The sequence below is a fragment of the Schistocerca piceifrons genome, chromosome 3 (assembly GCF_021461385.2).
Source record: "Schistocerca piceifrons isolate TAMUIC-IGC-003096 chromosome 3, iqSchPice1.1, whole genome shotgun sequence".
Classification (NCBI taxonomy): domain Eukaryota; kingdom Metazoa; phylum Arthropoda; class Insecta; order Orthoptera; family Acrididae; genus Schistocerca; species Schistocerca piceifrons.
Window position 1 is genome coordinate 631,871,716 of NC_060140.1, and position 23,377 is coordinate 631,895,092.

At 39.7% G+C, this 23,377-nt stretch overlaps 1 protein-coding gene across 1 annotated transcript in view; it reads right to left on the reverse strand.

The window, feature by feature from the left end:
• Window positions 1-4,751: 4,751 nt before the first annotated feature.
• The window catches only part of LOC124788906 (glycine receptor subunit alpha-3-like), a 723,618-nt gene continuing 704,992 nt past the window's right edge, over window positions 4,752-23,377 (reverse strand). The window contains exons 11-12 of the mRNA XM_047256189.1: window positions 15,749-15,892; window positions 4,752-6,873 (exon numbers count right to left, since the gene is read on the reverse strand). Coding sequence (XP_047112145.1) covers window positions 6,730-6,873; window positions 15,749-15,892 — 288 coding nt within the window. The 3' untranslated portion in view covers window positions 4,752-6,729. The remainder of the gene's footprint in view (window positions 6,874-15,748; window positions 15,893-23,377) is intronic.

Genomic DNA, 23,377 nt, shown 5'->3' on the forward strand with positions numbered 1-23,377 from the left:
TGTAGACACCATTCTGTTAGAGCTACTGATAGCCTTTGGAGAGCCAGCCATGACAAAACTCTTCCATCTGGTGAGGAAGATGTATGAGATGGGCGAAATATCTTCAGACTTCAAGAAGAATGTGATAATCCTAATTCCAAAGAAAGCAGGAGCTGACAGGTGTGAAAATCGCCGAACTATCAGTTTAATAAGTAATGGCAGCAAACTACTGACACGAATCCTCTACAGAAGAATGGGAAGACTGGTAGAAACCGGTCTTGGGAAGGATCAGTTTGGATTTCGGATAGATGTAGGAACACACGAGGCAATATTGAATGTAAAACTTCTCATATAAGTTAAGGAAAGGCAAACTTATATTTCTCCCATTTTTTGATTTAGAGAAAGCTTTTGACAATGTTGACTGAACTACTCTCTTTCAATTCTGAAGGTGGCAGGGGTGAAGTGTAGCCAACCAAAAGCTATTTGCAATTTGTACAGAAACCAGATGGCAGTTATAGTACTCGAGGACATGAAAGGGAAGCAGTGGTTGAGAAGGGAGTGAGTCAGTGTTGTAGCCTTTCCCTGACGTTATTCAATCTATATATATATATAGAGGAAGCAGTAGAGGAAACAAAAGAAAAATTTACAGCAGGAATTAAAGTCTAGGGGGAAGAAATAAGAACCTTAAGGTTAGCCGATGACATTCTAAGTCAGATACATCAAAGGATAAACGAGGATAATGGAATGTAGTAGAAATAAATGTGATGCTGAGGGGATTAGGTTAGGAAATGAGAGACTTAAAGTAGTAAATGGATTCTACTATTTGGGAAGCAAAATAACTGATGATGGTCGAAGTAGGGAGGATATTAAATGTAGAATGGCAAAAGCAAGAAAAGTGTTACTGAAGAAGAGATACTTGTTAGTATCGACGATAGATTTAAGGGTCAGGAAATCCTTAGTGAAAGTGTTTGTATGAAGTTTTGCCATTTATGGTAGTGAAACACGGACGATAAACAGTTTAGACAAGAAGAGAATAGAAGCTTTCGAAATATGGTGACGCAGAAGAATGTTTAGGAATAGGTGGGTAGATCACGTAACTAATGAGGAGGTACTGAATAGAATTGGGGAGTAGAGGAATTGTGGTGCAACTTGACTAGAATAATGGATCGTTTGTAGTGCACGTTCTGAGGCATCAAGAATTACCAGTTGATATTCGAGGGAAGCTTAAGGGGTAAAAATTGTGGAATCGGAGGAATCTTCTTCTTGATAGGACTACTGTTCTAACCTACAAATTGGTTCAAACACGCGATGTGATATCTACGGCTGATAATCACCTCTGTTCGTGTAACAAGCGAGGGTGTTTAGAACAGACGGAATGTGGATACGTGTACAATTCTATCGCAAGATTAATCGCTGTGAGACAGATACATGTTAGTTCTAAGATATTCAATGTTTTCAATGGCTATCGAGATGGTGCAGCTAATCTCCAAAACGAATTATGCATATGTGACTGTGGCTGTTTGCAGTTATAACTAGCGTTAACGGTTCAGGAAACTGTTTACTATAAGTCAACATACCTGAGATTATGGCAATTTCTTAACTTTACCACGTAATGTAAGTTGAATTATGCATATGTGACTGTGGCTGTTTGCAGTTCATAACTAGTGTTAACGGTTCAGCAAACTGTTTACAATCAGTCAACACACCTCAGGTTATGGCAATTTCTTAACTTTATCAGGTAATGTAAGTTGAAATTCAAGATAAAAAACGTAAACTGTCCCATAGAAGATATCGAAGTTATCGTGTGAAGATAGGTGGCAAGCTCATCACCTAGAGTTCACATTACCTTTATACTTGACAGTGGCGACCGGTGGCTCCACCGACACATTGTTTGTCGAGAGAAGAACTTCCCATCATCCTCGCGCGATCTACTAGAACACGGCTTCTCCCTACTGGACTAGACTTTGGACTATAAGACTTCACCAATATTTATGGACTGTCTGATAGTATTAGTCAACAACTACGTTTACTCACACACGTCGAACATTACCATTCACTTTTTGTAATCATTAATTTTCCTTGTTTTTGTTGAATTCTAATTTAATAAGATACTGACTATGGACTTAAACAGCAACTGCAATGTGATGATTTTAGAAAGGATGAAAAATTGCCCAACCAGTTGCGTAACATAGGTTAATGAAAACCCTTTACCTGGGTTTCTGGTTAGAAAATTATTATCTTCAAAGGAGTTTGTGACGCTTGTTACATTTTGTGTGGAAAACTAATGTTATAATGGAGCAATTTGGCTTTTGACAATTAAAGTAATAACAGGTCATGGTCATGATATAAGTGAGTGTAAACTTCACTAGTAAAATTCGTCGTTTATTTGGGGTGAATTACGGCTTTATTCTAGCGTACCATTCCAACACAATATGCGTCAAATTCTTCTCCTGAAGAAGATGATTTTATTATTGTGTAATAGGCCTTATCCAATAAATCTGTGTTACACAAGTGGTTCACTGATTTTTCATACTTTGCAAAATCAAATTCTTTAAAGCTGGTACAAAAGAAAATAAAATATTTTTAACAGATGCTGATAATTCATTATTGGTTGGAGTAAACTTTTCGCTTGTCCTGTGATTAAAAGCACCAACAGGGCTTTCGTTCCTCATCCAACAATCTGCTCATGCTTATGTTGACCACAACATACATGGGAATGGAAGTGTAGCTATATTATTCTCTGAATAATTGCGTCTACCTTACGTATTGTGGATGTGTGACATTCCAGTAGTATCTAAATATTTCCATTGTCTGCAAAAATCTAACTTACAGATGCTTCGAACTTGTGGAACGTTATTAATGAGTTAAGGGAGAAAGTTAAACTTACTGTTGTGCTCTAACAATTTTGCGTTTGAGACTGTCGATTGTCAAAGCCTTACCACTTTTGATATGGCGCAGAAACGTTAGTCTGTTGCAATACTGCCACAAATTGAACATGATAGGTCTCTGGCGTACAAGATTCTAAACAACATAGGATTACTAATCGAAATTAAAAAGTTAATTCTAAAACGCTGGTAATTTCCTGTGTAATTTCACTTCCATTGATTAGAATTTGCTCATGTTATTTACTTTGTGCTGAATTGTGACATATCTGGTGGCTGCCTGTTCAGCACAGACTTAGAAAACATAACAAGGCATCAGTGCTAGCTATTCTTTTGTTTCAGTCGCAGATTATAGGAATGTCATTTGTATTTTTGAAAAAATCACCCAAACACATTATCCTCTCAAATTCTTCTGTTATTAATATTCTTTTTGGAAAAATATAACTTCAAAAATTCACATGCACTTGTATTGAAAATTTATTTAAGGAAATGGGTGTCATAAATACAGAGCAGCCAGGGTAGAACAGATATTCAAGTAATGTACGACGTTGCTAGTGCCTATAGCCACCTATCCACTGGTGGGCCTCACCGAATTTTGAGCCTTTATATCAGGTTTATAATTAGGCAGCAGTGCACAGTAACTATATGCAGTGTGTAAGAAGCTATTTCTTGAAGAATTTATTATTTGTAGTATGTAAGGATTAAAAATGAATTTAAGGTAAGGAAATTTAATAAAGCATGCGTCAAACTCCCACAATTTGTAGATGAATCGCTATCACACTTGCAGCTATAAACATATATTTTGTATGTTACAGTTATTGATATTTTAATTCTCACTACCGCTAATGTGATCTATCAACACAGTGAAATCTTTTGAGTTACACCTGGGTTCAAAGTCTCATGTGGTGTCTGTGTTGTTGAATTATTCAAGCAGATTTTTACTTGGCCTGAGAAGGCTGATGGGTCGCTTTCCACTTTCTACTGCAGGAAAATGTGTGCTAAATAACCTAAAATATCCAAGTCAGTCATACTTGCTGTTTACACTGTAGGAGCCGTCTTACATTCAATAGCTGTAGCTGGTGAGTGACTTTTGAAAGCTGTTGAAAAGTGATGTGAGAAATTCTTGAGTTACACAAGTAAAACATATCACTTTCATCAGGTGTTTATTGTGTATGTCATTTTATGTTTCACATGTGTCATGAGCTAATGATAATGCTAAAACAATAGTATCTCTAAAATCTGCAAGTCAGTGATATTCAGGAAAATTTAACTTCACGAAGGCAGGAATTATTAACTTTTAAACTGACGCTGTCACCTTTGTTGTCTTCCCTGAGCACATGAGCAGCATAAAATCCTATATTTCTGTATATGAACCTAAACAATCAATCCACATCAAAAGCTACAGTGTGAGTGCAGTGACACAATGGAATACGTCAGAAAGGAAGTTTATTTATGTCTAAATAAATAATCTCTACCTAACACGATAGTTTAATTTATTATTCATTTTACAATGGTACAGATATTGCATCAAAAATTGAAGTTGCATTAGTCATAGAATTCATAGACAAAAAGATCTTAGTGAAATATGTTTAGAATTCACATATTATCGAAATGAGTAGAAAAGGAGAACATTATTTTGATAGAGATGACATCAAGAATATCTGCGCATTTTTAATAAAACATAGTGATATCTCCCAAAATACAAATGGTAAACTCTACATCTGTAGAAAAGGTTTGTAAACAATGGATGAGGACAATATATATATATACACATATTGATAGGAGAGTTACTGTGTTGAAAGGAAAAACAAATATTTTGCCTCTATTAGAAAAGTCATATTTACTATTTCCTATGAAGGGCTGCTATATAAATTCTTATTTATTCTGACTTATTAAAGGGCTGTACTTGGAACCCAGATGATACAATGCAGATAGATGTATTATGTTTACTTGACTATTATTTCTGTCATTTAATGAGTGGTAAAAATTGTGTTAACACTGCTACTGTAAGATCCATTTTCGACCTCCTTAAAAACAAATTGGATGGGGTCATACAAATTTTGCAAACGAAGTAAAATTCAAATCGTGACGGGTTCGGCGCTCAAACGTAGCACACTATATTACTGATGTTTGTCTCATTAAGGCAAAACGCAGGTGGGTACATTCCTATGGAAAATGGGGAAGATTTTATCAGCAAAATGTACAGTCTGTTAAGTAAAGTAGTCTGTGTTTAGAAACCACAGCCAATCATTTACGTTAAACAAAAATTTCTTTAAATATGGTAGCAGTTACATTATTTGACAAAGGAGACGTCTCGTAGTGATTTCACTGTAACTTGTGCTCTAAATATTTACGAAATGAAAATATATTCGTTCCTTATGTCTGTTAAAAATAGAATTTTTTCGGGACTTAAAAGTGTACACACAAAAATAGAATCGATGGTAAGACAGATGACAAATACTCAGCCAGAAGTGAGAGCAGGGACTATTATTCTTTGAGTCAGCGAGATGTATGTTAGCGGACAAATATATACACAATAAAAATATTGATTTCTGTTCTGGTGAAACATTTGCTTACTACAAGTTATAGTCTATGAAATATTAATGTATGTCAGGCGATGACTAATTACGTTTCGGCGCTGGCAACTGAAATAGTAAACATTCGTTTTCTGAATTGGAAGCGTAGAAAATTAGGATATCATGACAGCTACAGAGATAAACATTACATTTATTTAAGTGTCTTGAATGTGTTAACAGACATTCGTTCAGTTTTTTATTGCATGAAATTAAAATAAAATCTTCGCCATGTCCAAACATTTGTACTGAACACTGCGGTAACGTTGATGTGGAAGAAACGAACTGACTGATAATGACCTACATTAGGTATTCTATTAAATTTCTTTGTTAAAGGTTTACGTTATACAGGTACAGTTATTCGAAAGTTGGTCAAGTTTCATTGCATAGATTCATTGGTACAGTGTTTCGACGTATGGTATTTCTCTTTTGATGTGACAGGCAGTAGGCACCTCAGAGGCATGTGACCTCTGAAGCATACCATGCCGAACTAGGAAAGTGCTCGTTAGCTTTGAATACCGGTCTGAAAAACTGAGCTATCAAGGCATAATCCATGACAGAAGTGAAACATCCCATACGCTAGTACGGTTCTCGTACATTACAATGTCTACAAATGTTTCCCGAGAAAAATATGGGCTATTGCTCGAACTCCGATGTATCTTATTGTTTGGGTATGTCAGTAAGTTTCATGACCACTTACGCTTTGCTTAGGAATGAAAAATTTACTCTGAAATGACTGCATCTAAGCCAAGCTCCTACCAGTTCCTACAGGAAGATAAGTGATTTCTTATCATTTATCGGGGTTACATGGATCAACAACAACATTTCAAGTTTCTCTTTGTCACATTCTTAAAAGTCATGGAGATGTCACTATTTTATCAACTCTATGGACGCTACACAAGGGGTATATCAAGTTCCACATTGCAAAACAAAATTCTGCGGATGTTATTGAGATTTATAGTTCATTCTCATGAATGAGATTCAACGCAAACAAAGTTCTTATGTAACACAGTAATAACTGTAAAACGATCCATGTTCTCGTTCTCTTCACACGATGAAAGAGTAACAGGAGAAGATCTTGGTGTCCCTCTGGACTGTCTAACGGTATTCTCTCGTGGTTGTCGGCAGCCTGCAGCCGTCACACTTACCAGGTCAGGTAATACTCTCAATGGGGCAGGCTGCTGACCCGACCACGTGGTCGGCCCGGCAGAGCACGTTGCTCGCCAGACTAGGTAACAGGCCAGTGCAGCAGGCGGCCCACCGAACGAGATGGTAGGCCCAGTAGAGCATGATGCTCACCACACTAGGTAGTAGGCCCAGTACAGCAGATTGAAGCAGGCGAAGGCCAGTGGGAAGCAGAGCCGCGACAGTTCGTCGATGCGACGGGCCCGCAGCTTGTGTCGCGGGAAGGCGGCGATCGCCGGCGGGCAGCCACCCTTCTGCGGACACACCAGGTTTCTCTTAGTTTACATGTTGGGATGTCGGCCGCAACAGAGTGGCAACTGCACGAAAACCGCCTTGAATACCTCCAGAAACACCCATGTGGCCATAAGTGTACCAAAGTTTCATAGAGCAACACTTTTTCGCCAAATACATGCACTATATGATCAAAAGTATTACTAGACAGTAATGTCTACTGATGGCTTGAATACTGTTGGCGAGACTTTAAATGCGGTATCTGGGCTTTTGTGGGGGAATGGAACGCCATTCTTCTTTAAGAGCAGACAACCGACTAGGCAGTAGTGATGGACACCGCGCCAGGAGAGAACTTGACGGTCTTTCGCTTCCTAGGGTTTTCCATTCCGTTCAGACCGATCCTTGGGGCAGGCAAGTTCCTTTCACCAATGTTATTGTCCACGGATCATGGGCGCACGGATGCTGCTCCACGACAGGGTACTTTGTCATACTGATGAAGTCACAGGCTGCGAACTGTTCCTCTGTGGTACGAAGTATGCAATGCTGCAAAGTATGTTCATATTTTTCCGCATTTAGCGTTATCTTAAGAGCAATTAAGGGACCACATTCTATCATCGAAAACCGCAGCCATACCCTAACAGCACCTCATTTGTATTCAACTGTTGAAGCTATACGTGAAGGCAGGTAATGTTCTCCACGCTTTCACCGCAACCAAACCTTCCCAAGAGACTGGCACATGGTAAAACATTATTACTCACTTTAAGTGAATGTCCAGTTGCATCGCTCTTTATATCACTGCAAGCGTCGCTTAACACTGACTATGGAAACATGGGCTTGATGGAGCTGTTCGATCATTGTACCTCATTCTTTTTTACTCTGTACGGGAATCATGGTGCTGGTTGGGCTTTTGTAAAACGCACGAGTATTTCCTTCCCCTGATTTCATACGATTTTTCATAATCACCATCCACAATGCTCGGTTGTCCTAATTTGGGCAGCTTTAGAAGGTTAGAAATTTCCCTCGTGGATTAAACACTCGAGTGACATCCACGTTTAAAAATCAGTGTCATCTCCTGACCGACACATTTTGCTGTCACTGCGTCCCTACTGGCAACAGAGTAGACTAGCATTCATCAATCGCATTAAACATTATCCGGGCTCCAGCTGGGTAGCATTATGAGAGAAATAATCTCTCTTAGCTTTTAAACTACCTCCACTGACATGGTGTCACTGCTAGTTCCGAACGTTGTGAAAGTGTAGGAAGATGATACTTTTGAAAGCTATCGAAACTTAGTGGATGTGGATACTACCTTTAGAGTACACGACGAATGTGTCATTAGCCAGGAGGAAATGTTTAATGGTTATCTACTGGGTGGTACACAGCTGTTGACAGCAATCTCTGATAATATATAAATGAGGAAAAGCTATTTCTGTCCCACCTAGATTCCCTCATTTAGATTGAAATCGAATATACATTTGGGGACTGTTATTAATAATTCAGCGACCCTGTAAACTAAAGATTTAACAGAAATACTTGTACCTGTAGTCTCTGGGTTCTAGCACTGTCATATCCCACAAAACCAGTCTCCAACTTCCACCAATAAGTTACGAGTATAATTTTGGTTGATTATTTACCGTGATTCTCTGGTGTCTTATTCACACCAGCCCCTACGGGCCAAAATAGTGTCTTTTGCCGAGAGTACATCAAATGGTTCAAATGGCTCTGATCACTATGGGACTCAACTGCTGTGGTCATAAGTCCCCTAGAACTTAGAACTACTTAAACCTAACTAACCTAAGGACATCACACACATCCATGCCCGAGGCAGGATTCGAACCTGCGACCGCAGCGGTCGTGCGGTTCCAGACTGTAGCGCCTTTAACCGCTTGGTCACTCAAACCGGCGAGAGTACATCAACTGATAAAGCATGTGTGTTCAATGTTCGGTTGAATCTGCTACTTGTATATTAGATATACTGAAACACCTACACCCACACACAAACAACTGCCCTCGTCAGGCGATGCACATATGTGCACTGAGAGACACAAGCAACGTGTATTTTAGCAGTTTTCTATTACAACTGTTTGAATTAAAAGAAGTAACAGAATAAAAATAAACAAACTGGACGATGTAGAAGTTGTTGTAGAATGACTTCTCGTTGACAATGGCTCATTTTCTTTTCTGATAAAATATAAAAATATCCTCCGAATCACTGTCGGAAGCAGATCATCTAACGTTTTTTGGTTGCACAGCCAAACAGCTCTCTGTGTCTATCACTTCCGATGCTTATAATTTTTCATAGCCTTGAGGGTGTGGTGCTGACGGTCTCGTTGCAGTGCTAACACATGTTCCCGTCAGATCGCCGAATTTAAGTACTATCGGGCTGGGCTAGCACTTGGATGGGTGACCATCCGGCTGCTGAGCGCTGTCGGCAAGCTGGTGCACTCAGCGCTTGTGAGGCAATCTGAGGAGCTACTTGACTGAGAAGTAGCAGCTCCGGTCTCCTAAACTGACATACGGCCGGGAGAGCGGTGTGCTGATCACATGCCCCTCCTAAACTGACATACGGCCGGGAGAGCGGTGTGCTGATCACATGCCCCTCCATATGCGCATCTAGTGGCGCCTGTGGGCTGAGGATGACACGGCGACCCGTCCGTACCGTTGGACCTACATGGCCTGTTCTGGCGGAGTTTAGTTTTAGTTTTTGTGAGTGTGATGACAGCTATTTAAGAGAAATAAAGGCAAGAAGTACGTGTGATAGCAGGAATTTTAAATTTAAATTCAAATCTTTCAAAATCCCCATCACGGTCGGAGGAAGGCAATGGCAAACCACCTCCACTAAGACCTTGCCTAGTACAGCGGTGCGGGTCTCCCGCATCATCCCCTACGCTCCTCGGAGTATGGGACCTCATCATCATCATCATCTTTCAAAAATAGCAACAAAGAGGAATGTTACTAACTATGTGTACATAAACAAGCATAAAAATACTTTATTCTGTTAATGTAAAGCTAGAATTATGTTATGTATTGTATACCATAAACCAGTTTGAATCTGAAAGCGCCACCAGCATTAAGAACATGTAGTAAAAGGCAGGACACAAAAATAATGGCATATGGAAGGATCTGAAACGACCCAGCCCTAGACCTGTTGGCTGAAAGATAAGAACTATCCGATGACGGAGTGTGTTCTATGTCAATTCACTTACTGAGACATAAAATTGGCGAACATTTGGAAAGCCAAATTTTCTAACAACATACTGCATACAGACTAGAAAATGATGCGCATGCTAAATAAGGACGTGTATTTCGTAAGTTTTGACCATCAGGGGTGTTAATGAATAGCAACGTATTTTACTCATACAGTGCGTAAGGTCTTAATAGACTTCAGTACAATATTTATATCACTTCAAAACATTCCGCTGAGCAACGGGAATTTCCACAAAAATAAAAACTTGTGGTATCAACGGTAGCATAAATGTTATATTCAGTTGCAATAATGCTGACCAATTGGTAGTATAATTTTAGTGCATATCCGACACTGAAGTGTCATTTAATCGGCGTTTAAAATGATGCTTATGACGAGGCAGTTGGAAACTATATGTAGTGACGAGTAAAATTAATGACGTTGCCATAAACATCAGTTTCTTAGTGATAAAAGAAAAACAAACTGCAATGAAGCAAGCATAGGTAAGGCTGGTATCATCAATTGGTATGAAAATAGCTACTAATTTGCTCTAAAAAAAGAGCCCTATACTGTTAAATGACAGTAGATGACAAGAAGGGACTCATTCGAACACTCGTGAACCAGTTATGTAACCGTGTCGGAAAGGGAGGAGAAACAGAAAGCAGGTTTTAGCAGAGCACAGACCTATATTACAGGATCGGGAAAAGACGTTTAAAATTGTGTTTCTCACCAATGAGCTCTTACAGATGGAGAATATGCTCAGACGGGACATGGAGGGAAAAAGAATTCGGCTTTGCCCTTTACAAACAACTCGGTTGGGCAATCTAAATTTGGACGACCTGACGCAGATGTGAAACTTGCAGTCTCCGGGAAAGAGCTCAATGAGTTAATTACTGTGCCACCTTTCTCCGTGTAGAGACATAAGTTAAAAAGGCTACTATTGATAGCTTTAAAACTTCGACTTGTAGTTTACGTGTAGAATATATGTCACTGCTCCCAAATGTATTGCGGATGACATACAAGAATCCAGGATGCCAGACCAGGAACGTCTGAAAATTTCGAAGTTTACAGAAACAGATGTGCTCGTTTCAGTGAACGTCTCTATACGACAGACTACTCAATAACACTCTGATAACATTAGGAGTCATGGCTTCTTAATCCTTGTTGGAGAGGCCGTACAGTGTTTTGGAGTCGTCTGTACAAGCGATGACTCGGGTGTGTTGCACAAAATGGACCTCTTATAGTCAGTGTATACAGGGTGTTAAGAGGTATCAGTGCAGATATTGTGATCATTGGTACCTTAATATGTATCCGCTTCAGGGTGTTATCTGTTTTTTCTCTGAGTTTTATAATCTTCCCGCAAACACCTCACGTAATTTACTACCTGATGTTTTCTACACGGCCCTAACGGCACTACTAAGTAGCGTACGCCTATCAATAAAGACCCCCCGTTTTGCATCCATGAATCCAAGTTTCAACACCGGATCTGCTGCGCAATTGAAAATACGCATTAACGGCTTGCTCTTGCGTCATGTAGATCCCCCGTTTTGCATCCATGAATCCAAGTTTCAACACCGGATCTGCTGCGCAATTGAAAATACGCTTTAACGGCTTGCTCTTGCGTCATGTACTTGGCGGCACTAAATAACTTAAAATGTATTATCCTAATGGCTGTAATTATTGGTCTCCAAGTGAAGTAAATACTAACGTAGTATTGTTATGTACACCGTCCTCAGTCAGCAATAAAAATACCTGGACTTACGCGCTTAACACCCTGTATACAGTGGTGAACCGCTGTTTAACTCTTGGATATCTGCAGCGCTTTGTGGAATATGGGTTCCAAATGTTAAATTCCCACCCATAATCTTTTAATTCCTCAAGTTTGTGGAAATACAATGTTCTCAAATATCAGGATCTCTCTCCAACACTCACTTCCTGTGCAGAAAGAATTTTCTTTGTTCTGTAGTCGTAACCAACGTCACGGTTTGTAGAAATTCCACGTTGTGGGTGATATCAAAATCCACATGTACTCTGCCGAATGTTGGATTGTTCGCCTAACTCAGTGCTAATAAACTGTACGAATATATTGCTTAGTAGGCAACGTTACAGTGATGTGGTCCGGTAACAACGTAGGAAATAGCTTTCGGCACCTCAAAGGATTACAGAGAAGAAGAAGAACCCAATGCATACCGTTACAATACAAACATCTGTTAAGGCTCTGCTGCTGAGAAAGTTTTCACTAAGGTAAGCTGTCACTTGCGAGCTGCAAACAGTGCTGAAAGTGTAAAAGGTGTAATGGGAAACTTATCCGTATCTGCAGTAGCACTATGTTTTCATGATTTTTCGCTCAGTGTATATTTCCACGGTATTGGACAGTAAAACTGTTGTTATCGATACTGAATACTATAACATTATTGGAAAATGTACTAAAATAATTGAATTAAGTGGCCTAAATGTACACATACTTTAGATATTTCTAATGGAACTTAACAATTCAGCAACTAACAGTAGCTAGTGATATGTAAGTTCTCGAAGGTTTACAATCTACCAGGTGTAAAAGTACATTCGATAATTGTAACTGGAGTGCTGCAGTATTACTGAGTCATTGCTGATGTCTTGGTCATATAGGTTACGCAAAATTACTTGCTCCCTTCTTGTAGTAGTTCATCGTAGGCCGATGGAGAAACGACGTTTTACAAACGCCTGGAAACACACGTAGATTATCCCTGTTTTCAAGGAAGTTACTCTCACAGATGCACATGAATATAGTCTTATTATAGAAATATGGAAGAAGTTTCGTGCTGGTTCGATATTACGTACAAATTACCATAGTTTGCGCTATCGGCAATGTTGTGAAACTCAATTCTAAGTCAGAGGTTTGCGGTTGCTTGCTTCCAAAAATGGAAATGTCCTTTAGGGATGGCAGATGTCATGTCGAGATTAATTGGGAGAACCGTAATGAAATGGAATTCATGGTCAAATGAAGTGTGTTCCAAACCTTTGTTCCATCGACCGTTACTCCTCAGCCTGAGATCCTTACCAGGTATAATTAATAGAAGAAAAATAAAAATTCCGCACAGTTTAAACTCGCGCTTACCCTCTCAACTTTTATGGTTTCGACGGTTCCCCTCGTAATTCACACTTATCACGGAAGTTATTCCTTTTGGTAAGACATCTTTTTACAGATATTTTTAAGACAGCTAACTGCGTGTGTGTTTATATCGTCCCTGCTTATTTTAGTTCCTCCCAGTATGATAAAGAGGCTGCACATATATTACACTTTATTACAATTTGAGGATAGTGACATGTTACCGGTATTCGTGGCTGTTACGAAATTCAGTTAAGTTTTTATGAATGGTGGCTAACAGACATACAGTTTGGTCTGATAGACTTGTGGTAGAAGTCCCAAATAACAACAGACTGCATTCCAATAATAGCCAATAAAACTGTTGTTCGGGATATGGATTAATGTAAAGTGCAATAATGCAATGACGGGTTTGTCCGCTTTCCACTAACTGTAACTATTACAAAAGTTTCCTGGTTGAATTAATTCGGCCTGTGCATTTCTACATCACTTTTCAGGGATATGGACAGAACTTGAAAACAAACCAGTGATAAATTAATAAAAAACTAGATGTGCAACCTTAAACGTTTCTAGATCTGTGCAAATTAACATGTGGTGTACAGAAAGCACAACACAGATTCTTTACTTATTTAATACTCGCACTTAGAAGGGGATTATTACACCAACAGTTTTATTTGTTATGGCAGACGATACAGTGATCTTAATCATGAGAGGCATTTGAATTAGTACCTGATGAAACCAGTTACAGCTATGGTTTTCTTTTTTGATTATCTGTGATGAAGAAAGAAACACAAACATATTTGGCTTGGTCCACATCGTGTTTGGCACAGACGGAGCACAAGCTTCATCAGAAAAATGTATTGAGAAGGAAAGAAATTATTCTCAGAATTTTCTAGGAACTAAATATTAATGGCTCAGTAGGCCTTAGAATCCCACTCATCCCCCAGTACTACTTCGTTGCCTTAATAAGTATGTGACACTGCCCGAGAAGAAGTAACCTTTAGTTCGGTTAGAAAAGTTAGGAACAATGAGTTCTCATTACTGTTAGTTATCTTTATGTCTGAGATGCAGGCACAAGTTTGCATTGCAGGTACATGTGATACGTGATGCAGCAGCTCTCAGAATATCTGCTGTAAGATTCGGCGCACACGATGCTATTAAGAACATTCGATAATTGTAACTGGAGTGCTGCAGTATTACATGTGATACGTGATGCAGCAGCTATCAGAATATCTGCTGTAAGACTAGGCGCACACGAAGCAATTAAGAACGATTACCAGCAGCACTTGATCGTACATTTTTTCTCATAAGTTGGTAACATGCATGCATTCACATGTACCTTTCGCTCAAAAACTGGATAAAGCGAAGAGAGGTATTCTTTGTTATCGGAGAAACTGATTCACTACTGATAAATGGGGCTGCTGTCTGAGATATTAATCATCATAACTTCAAGTATTCAGATAATGCCTACTTGGCTATTAAAATCATCTACGAATGCAATCATCAGCAATCTCATAGAAACGTGTTCACTCTGTGTGCAGAAGCAATTCACAAATGTCAAAGAATCTCCCAGGTAAGATTTTTTCTCAGGAAATTGAAAGGTTTGTCACATCTGTGCTGTATCTTTAAAGAGAAAAACGTTTCTTCAGCATCTGACAGTGGAAACAATGCAGGCTTTATTATTTTCTCGTTACCTACATAGTCCAATAAATTTAAAGAAGTTATTCGACGAACAAGCTAACCACGGGAGTTCAAAATCAAATTGCTCTAAGCACTATGGGACTTAACATCTAAAGACATAAATCCCCTAGACTTAGAACTACTTAAACCTAGCTAACCTAAGGACATTACACACATCCATGCCCGGGGCAGGATTCGAACCTGCGACCGTAGAAGCAGCGCGGTTCCGGACTGAAGAGCCTAGAACAGCTCGGCCACAGCGGCCGGCTAACCGCGGGAGTGTTTCTAGGTCACAGACATTCTTATTCATCTGCTTCCTGCATATTAAAGCTATGTGGTAGTCAGCAGCTCGAGAAAGATTTTTGAGGCGTTTTATGTTAAAAGTATTGAAGTCATGAAGGTTATATTTTCTCCCCTCAACATTAACACTTAGATGGTTTGAAATTAGTAATTGATAGGAATTTTCGCTTTTTCTTTTGTCACAGCTACATTCATTTTATGCAGAGTTCAAATATGGGCAACTATATTGCCTTTTAGTAACTGATAAATCAATTACTGCCCACCAAAGTGGACAGTACCAGTTCCTAATTACACTGTTTCCGAAAACTGCACCAATGGTAATCCATGAGAACTCTACGTAATGTTTACTTCAGTAGTCACTTGTTGTGGGGTAACACAATTTGCAGACACTTGAATATAACTCTGTAACATAACTTTTGTGTTTTACACTTTCACAGAAAATTTATTGTTCCCTAAAGAAAATTTCATACTTGATTGTTCAGTACCGTGAATTCATCGTGATAAATAAATTTTAAGTCTGTGCATACAATAAATTGTACATACTGTGGTAGTTGTAGGCTAGGAGTGCCAATGTTGTGCTCGTGTACCGTGCAAGAACGTGCTGATGGCTGTGTTTCAAGTGAAGAGTGATATCAGCTTTAAACCTCACGCAGTACACTCGCGCTCGGCCGGCAGTGTCGTCGCTGAAGACATAGGAGACCTCATCGCGGTCGTCCCCAGCCCGCAGCGGCGAGGTCTCGTGGAAATGTCCCAGTCTGCCGCCGACCGTTGCCAGCTCCAAGTAGTCGTCTTCCTGTATTAGAATTGGTCGCTTGATGAAAACTCGGACGTGGAGGGAAATGTATGCATTGTCTCCAGACTCAAAAAACTTTGTGCAGTTTAGAAGAAACCTACAGAGAAGGCCGACAACATGGTGTTTCCAGGGCGTAGAGGAAGGGAGTGGTTTGTCATGTAAATAATGAGCTATTTCGTCTTACAAATTCTATCTTGGGCAAACGTTAGAGGTTTCAAACGAACTTGCTCATGTTCAGATGATTCGACGAGGGTGAAGAGACTTATTGACAGCGAAATGCGGATTGTCAGTGCTCCAAAAGCGTGAATTTTACTTATTGATGGCCCCATCCAAACGAAAGAGGCCGACAAAAACAAGGCGCGTGCTCATGCTCATACTAATTCCACCAGGCCCCGCGGCCAACAGTGCAGTTCGAACGTTCTAACACAGACGTTATGATGATTTTATTTCATGTAGTTCAATAACTGTCATCCAGTATAATTGTCATCGTTCTGTAATCCCTTAGAGGAAACAAATCTACTGACTGCTGACATTCTTAAGCTCATTTATTTTTTCATTACATCGATCCGTCGTCTCTCTTCCAGTGTCCTATTCGTATCGCCAGTACATATCTACTACACTCAGCACCATCGGCTAAAAAATAATTTTTGTATCATGATCAAACCTTGCCGATTTTAAGTATATTCCAATAGAAACCCTTTAGCCAATGCTGTTTTTACCGCAGGGTACAGCGCCGTAGGAGCAACTTTTTAGTATATGTGGAAATAAATTCGATACCATCTAGTTCAATCGACTGCATCTAAGCTGGGGTCGTTATGTGCAAACTACAGTTTCTCAACACCAAACAGGTTTGTCAGTAAGCGTCAATGTGTCATTTGAAATTTGGAAATTCTGTACTTTACTACTACAGGGGTAAGAAGAGTTCTCAGAAATGCCAGTTTCCCGTCGCGTTGTTATACACCAGAGCCATTTCATCCGAACATTTACCCGTTGTTGTGAGACAAAAAGCATTGAAAATGTGACTAGTGGTGGCCACCCGCAGTCAGAAACACTGCCTGACCGCTGGTGTCCAGAAATTGTGACCCGTACGCCTTGCGAGAAAAATACAACCAATCTGCAGGTTGCGTCATAGTGACACTTGTAAAATCTGTGTCAACACCCATGATACGAAATTACGCCTGTACTAACGATGTGACAGGAGTGGTCCAATATGTACAGTACAGTGGGTGGGACGAGGAGGCGGGAAAGGGAACTCTCGAATGGAACTTTAAGAACCTCTTCATCGACGAAGTCAACATTTGTTTCACACCTAATAACGTGGTAAAAGGGCGAAGATGTAGTCATATACCAATGCACTTCTCAGACATGGAGGCACATTGTTCAGAAAGCAGATAGGTTACTTACATTTTGGGCCAGTGTAATGTGGCTATTTCAGACGGCTCCCATCACTGACCAGGACAGCCTGAGAGCTATGCAGCGGTATCAAGGCACACATTATTCCAGGTATCAATCCAATCGAAACCACAACGATATTTGTCGTCAAGTACTCGGTTGAGGAGGATGGAAGCCAGTTGAATCTTTCAGTGTGACGACCCAGAAATGCTTCACGCACATGAAAGAAGCTCAGATCTGTCTTCGAATAGTTGTAAAGGCTTCACCAATAGCGTTGCCACGACTGCAGGCAGCACGCCAAAGAAGTGTCAGTTTACAATGCGTGGGGTGTGCCAGTGCGTGTGACTGATGAACTCCACCCAGGAGCAGGCTAGGAAAGCAACGGCTAGCTGCTCTTGTCGGTGGACAGCGCGACAGGGAGGACGGTTTGGATTGAGGAAATCGCCATTGAGTATTACTTAATGTTATATTTTTATTTCACAGTAATTTTGGTTTAATTTAACAGTAAAGTTATTTCGTTACTTTCAGTAGGCATATTATTTCATTATGTACTCCCATTGGATCTATGCATTAGACAACTGCAGATACGCTGGTGGTGCAAAAATGAATTAGGCCTACTGCCCTTGAACAAATCTGTTCTTAGAATGTAAGTTGTGCAACACAACCACATGAACATCCTACAATGTCGTAACCAGTGTACTTTTAGAGGCCCATCTTGATCACATAAACTGTACAATTCACAATTACCTGTTTCTGCTATTTGTTACCTTGAGATCTGTTACAAATAGAAAAACAATGGTATAACCAACTAACTTCAGTTATCAGAAGCGAAAACTCCAACGTGCCTAGTCGTAATAAGAAAAATATAAATTATTAACATGATTAACCGCCATGCGTAGCTGCCATACTTACCATAAGAGTATTCTGACGAAGTTATCGACATCTTAATCTATGTATCTAGGTACATAGTAAATGTTATTACTGTCCTGAATATGTGCAGGAATAAAAACGACTGAGGCCAGTACAGGGTGCCGATGCTAAGGCACGTGGGCAATCAGTGTCGTGAAATCGGGTAGTTAAGACAAAGTATTCGTTGTCGTTGATTAAAATTACTTCAGTTGGCAAAATAATTATCTGACAATAAAGCATCACCTCTCATAATATTTGTGGAAATAAAATCCGTACTTAAAATCCACATAAAAGGTGTAAAAAGTAATAAAAGAACGCTTCTATACTGGCAAAGTAAATAACACACTGTTCCTTAAGAATCAGAAGAAAAAGGTTAAAAGAAACAAAACATTCCTAAATCGAAAACTTTCAGGTCTTTATTTCCAAGCTTTTCATGACAGTTGATGTTTTATTGTCAAATACGTATATAGCCATAGTCAATAGTCATCAATTAATGACTAAGCATACTGCATTTTAACTAATGAATTTACGATATTGTTTACCTGTGTACTCTGTCATTAGTGTCCTCTGGTGGACTTAGTTATTTGTGAAAATATTGGCTGTATTCAGTCTATCAACAGCACTTACTATGTACCTATATACATAGGTTTTGATGTTCATACCTACGTTAGAATATTTTTATGGTATGTGTGGCAGGTATCGACAGCTGTTAATCATGTAAATAATTTTTATTTTTCTTACCCATCACTTGGCTTGTTGTAGATTTCGCTACGGTTAACTGAACTTACTTGGTTACACCACTGTTTTTCTATTTGTAACAGATGACAATGCCCGGAACCGGTAAGTTTGAATTGAATAACTTACGTGATGAAAAAGGACCTGCACAAATAAAGTGCCGTAACATGATGGCTGACTCATCTACAGACTTTGTGCCTTCAGTTTTGAATCGGGTTGAATCTTTGGATATAAACAGAAGGTGCTTGAAACGAATTACGAAATTGTGAAATGCTCTTGTGACTGTGTCGTAGAAAAGAAAAAAAATAAAATAAAGTAAATCAGCAGTTATCTTGCAGGCTCTAATATCCGTCAATGTGCACAGATTTGTCATTTATTGCTGCTTTTGATTGCAGGTTGACTATTTCTGGATGATTTACAATAAACCGACAGCCTCCAACTTGTATTATTAAATATTTTCTAGGGACTTCGTTTCTATCTCATTTCTTCTCGTACCTCACTACTCCGTACTTCGTCTGTCCACACAAATTTTGACATCCATCATCTTATAAACCCTTCCGGATTCTTGATTTTCGAATTCCCTACTGTTCATGTTTATCTTTAGTAGAATTGTGATACTGACATTAACCATTGTGATTTTGTAAATAAATATCAAGTCTTTTGTAGATCAGTGATGAACCACGGATAAGGCCCTCGGTTGCGTGCCTCAGCGATACAGATAGCCGTACCATAGATGCAACAACAGCTGAGGGGTATCTTTTAAGACGCCAGAGAAACTTGCTGCTCCTGAAGAGGCCAGGAGATTTTTAGAAGTTACAGGGACAACAGTCTGTGTGGTTGACTAAATGAAGCCTTGTTACATCAATCAAAACGGCCTTGCTGTACTGGTACTGCGGATGACGGAAAGCAAGGGGAAGCCACAGCCGTAAATTTTTCCGAGGGCGTGCAGCTCAGTTGTTTATCTAAATGATGATGGCTTCCCCTTGGGTAAAATATTCCGGAGTTCAAATAGTTCATCGTCCGGATCTCCGCTCGGGGCTAATCAGGTGGATATCGTCGTCTGGAAAACAATAAATGGGATATTTCCGATCGTTGCGTGGAATGTAAAATATTCCGGAGTTCAAATAGTTCATCGTCCGGATCTCCGCTCGGGGACTAATCAGGTGGATATCGTCATCAGGAAAACAATAAATGGGATATTTCCGATCGTAGAGTGGAATGTTATGTCACTTAATCGGGCAAGTAGGTTAGAAAATATGAAGAGGAAAATGGATATTTTGAAGTTAGATACATTGGGAATTAGTGAGGTTCGGTAGCAGGAGGAACAGCATTTCTGGTCATGTGAATACAGAGATACAAATACGATGTCACATAGGGATAATGCAGGAGTGGGTTTTATAATGAAAATGAAAATCGGAATGCGAGTAAGCTACTGTGAGCAGCATAGTGAACTCATTATCGTAACCAAGGCTGACACAGGTCCCACACCTATCACACTAGTGCAACTTTGTGTGACAACTAGCTCCGCCGGTGAAGAAGAAATGTATGATGAGATAAAAGAGATTATTCAGATAATTAAAGGACACGAAAATTTAATTGTGATATGGGAATGTAATTCGATATTTGGAAAAGGAGGAGAAGGAAAACAACTAGCCGATGAGCCGTAGTAAAGTTAGTTTTGAAAAGCGCGCCGCGGCGCGTAGTTTGAAGCAGTCGTCCTCCGTTTTCTGGCGGTGGCACCGTTGTCGCAATTGAAGGCTTCGGTGTCTCCCTCTAGCGGGGAAGGGGAAAAGTGGGCTGTTCGCGTGGGTTTAAGAAGTGGCTGTATGGGCTGTCTTAGAGAGTTGGTAGTCGGGGCATCAAGAAGCGACTTCTCTGCCGGTGCTAGAGGGACAGCATGCAGACCGCGGCATCAGCGTTAGCGACGCGAGCATCGGCTTCATGGTATAGGGTGTTAACTGCTCGTCGCGATAGGAATCTTCCTGAGCGTGGACCCGCAAGGGGCCTAATTTGCAGTTCGGCCGTATGCTGTCGACCGGCGACGAGGTTCTGAAAAACGGCGCGCCTTCCTGCGCCCGTTGAAACGACAAGTATCGTTCGGCTCGGCAGACCATTAGGAGGTGCTGCGTTGGATCGGTCCTGGGAGTCGTAACGCACCAGAAGTTGAGTATTGATTGTTAACAGATTTTATGGAGTTTAATTGAATTCGGTTTACGTATTCTTGTTAATTATACTAGCCGTATATTTTGGGGGGTTTCCCGCCATTCATTCTCGTCTGCCCACCCGCGGGAAGGTGGTAATATTAGGAAGGGTGGTCCGTTTGTCCCTTTTTTTGAGGACGAAGTGGTGGGAAGGGAGGGGGAGAGTCAGAGATAATCTGTGGTTCGAATTGCTTCTTTCCCCTGCCAGCTTACCTACGGGTTATTCACTGTTAGCCTCTGCCATGATTGCAAAGGTATAAGGCAACAGTAGCTGTACTGTTTCAAATGCAAGGCACTAAGACCTGATCCGTTCTCTCGTCTGCCATAACTAGTATTACTAGACTCACGTGAAAAATGTACTCTAAGAAAGAAGAAAAATTCCTTCTACCTAGTGGTAAGAACTAGTGAATTGCATAACGAACGCGTGCTCATCTGGAAGCTGTAACTTACGTAAATTTTTGTTTACGTATATTTAACTATAATCAAGCAAAGTTGTTAATGTACGCCGTAGTGGATTTTTTTATGTTGTTTCTAGTCAGCAAAAACTGTTGCTTTTTTCCAATACCTTTTAAGGCTTTTTGGCAACGTTCTTATGTGTTTTATACAGGTAGTTGATTATTAGTGTGTTTTCCTGCCATGCAAAAGTTTGCCATTTCATTACGGATAGAAATTGTTGCCTTGAAAGGAGAATGTTGTAAAATTTCGCAATTCCTACCTTGCAAGCGTGTGTGTTTGCCGTAATTTAACTGGCAGAAATTTGTAATGTTTGTATTTTTATATATTTTGGAAATGTTAATGTTATTAACTGTGAGTGCCCCCCCCCCCCCCCTCGTGTGCATGACTCATGCGCTTTGGTTTTTCTATTTTGAGAACATTTGTAAACAGCATTGTCTTTATATGTTGCAGACAAATTTGATTCTGCACCATTTAATGAGCCTGAGTGAGGCTGTTATGGGTGGCCGTAGCTACGGCTGTTGTAACCAAATGGAAAATTTGTCTGCCCAAAAGTGAAGTCATATATTCAAATTGTATTTATTTATTAATGGAGTGAAATTCACCTGTAATTTAGCAGTGCTTGAAATATTATACAGCGTAGCGTTGTATACTTTAAATTGATTGCCTGTAATTGCCTTTTACTGGCGTGAAATTTTTTATAATTATTTAATAATTTTAAAGTCCTTTCCTATCGTAAATTGACTTATTCGTTGAACGATTGTAGGATTTTCTTTTTTAAATATCGTAAAGTCTTGCACCAAATGTGAATAGAGTGTTACTGAAAATTGCGTTTAATTTCACCACTTTTTCCTTGGCACCTACTTCCACTTCACATTTTATGTATTAATTCTGATTAATAACCTTTGGTGAACCAGTAATAATTTTACAGTTCAGCTGAATATTAACTCAGTGAAAGAAATGAAAGAAGCTGCCTTTTAGAATTTTGCAGAGACTATAACAAAAGTAATCGCTGGCACTTCTTTCAAGAATCAAGAATGTAGATTGTTTATGCGGAAGGGACCTGCAGATAGCTTAGTTTGAGTTTGGCCATCTAATGGTAAGACACAGATTTAGGTACCAGATCTTAAATTGCAAGACATTTTCAGGGGCAAGCTGCGCATTCTTACCAAACTTTGATTATGAACAGCAGATTAAAAATGAAGAAATTTGAACAAGTTAGGAAGTTAAGGAGATGGGACCGGAATCAGTTGAAAGTACGAGAGGTTACTGTAAGTTTCTGAGGGAACATTAGGCAACGGTTGACTAGAACAGTGGAAAGGAACATAGCAGAAGACGAATGGACAGATTTGAGAGACGAAGTATTAAAGGCAGCAGAGGATAAATTAGGTAAAAAAGACAAGACCCAGAAGAAATCCGTAGATAACACAGCCCCTGTTGGGTTTAACTGACTACAAGAGAATATATATAAATGGTGTAAGACAAGCAGGTGGAAGCATATACAAACGTTTAGTCTCATATTGACAGGAACTGTAATATGACTACTGTCCGCGCTATTGATAGCCTTGGGAGAGCCAGCCTTGAAAAAACTCTTCCATCTGGCGTACTAGATGTAGGAAACAGACAAAATACCCTCGCACTACAAGAAGAACTTAATAATTACAATCGCAAGAAAGCAGTTGCTGACAGGTGTGAAAATTATCGAACCATCAGTTTGATAAGTGATGGTTGCAAATTACTAATACGAATCCTTTACAGAATACTGAAAAAACTGGTAGAACCTGACCTCGGGGAA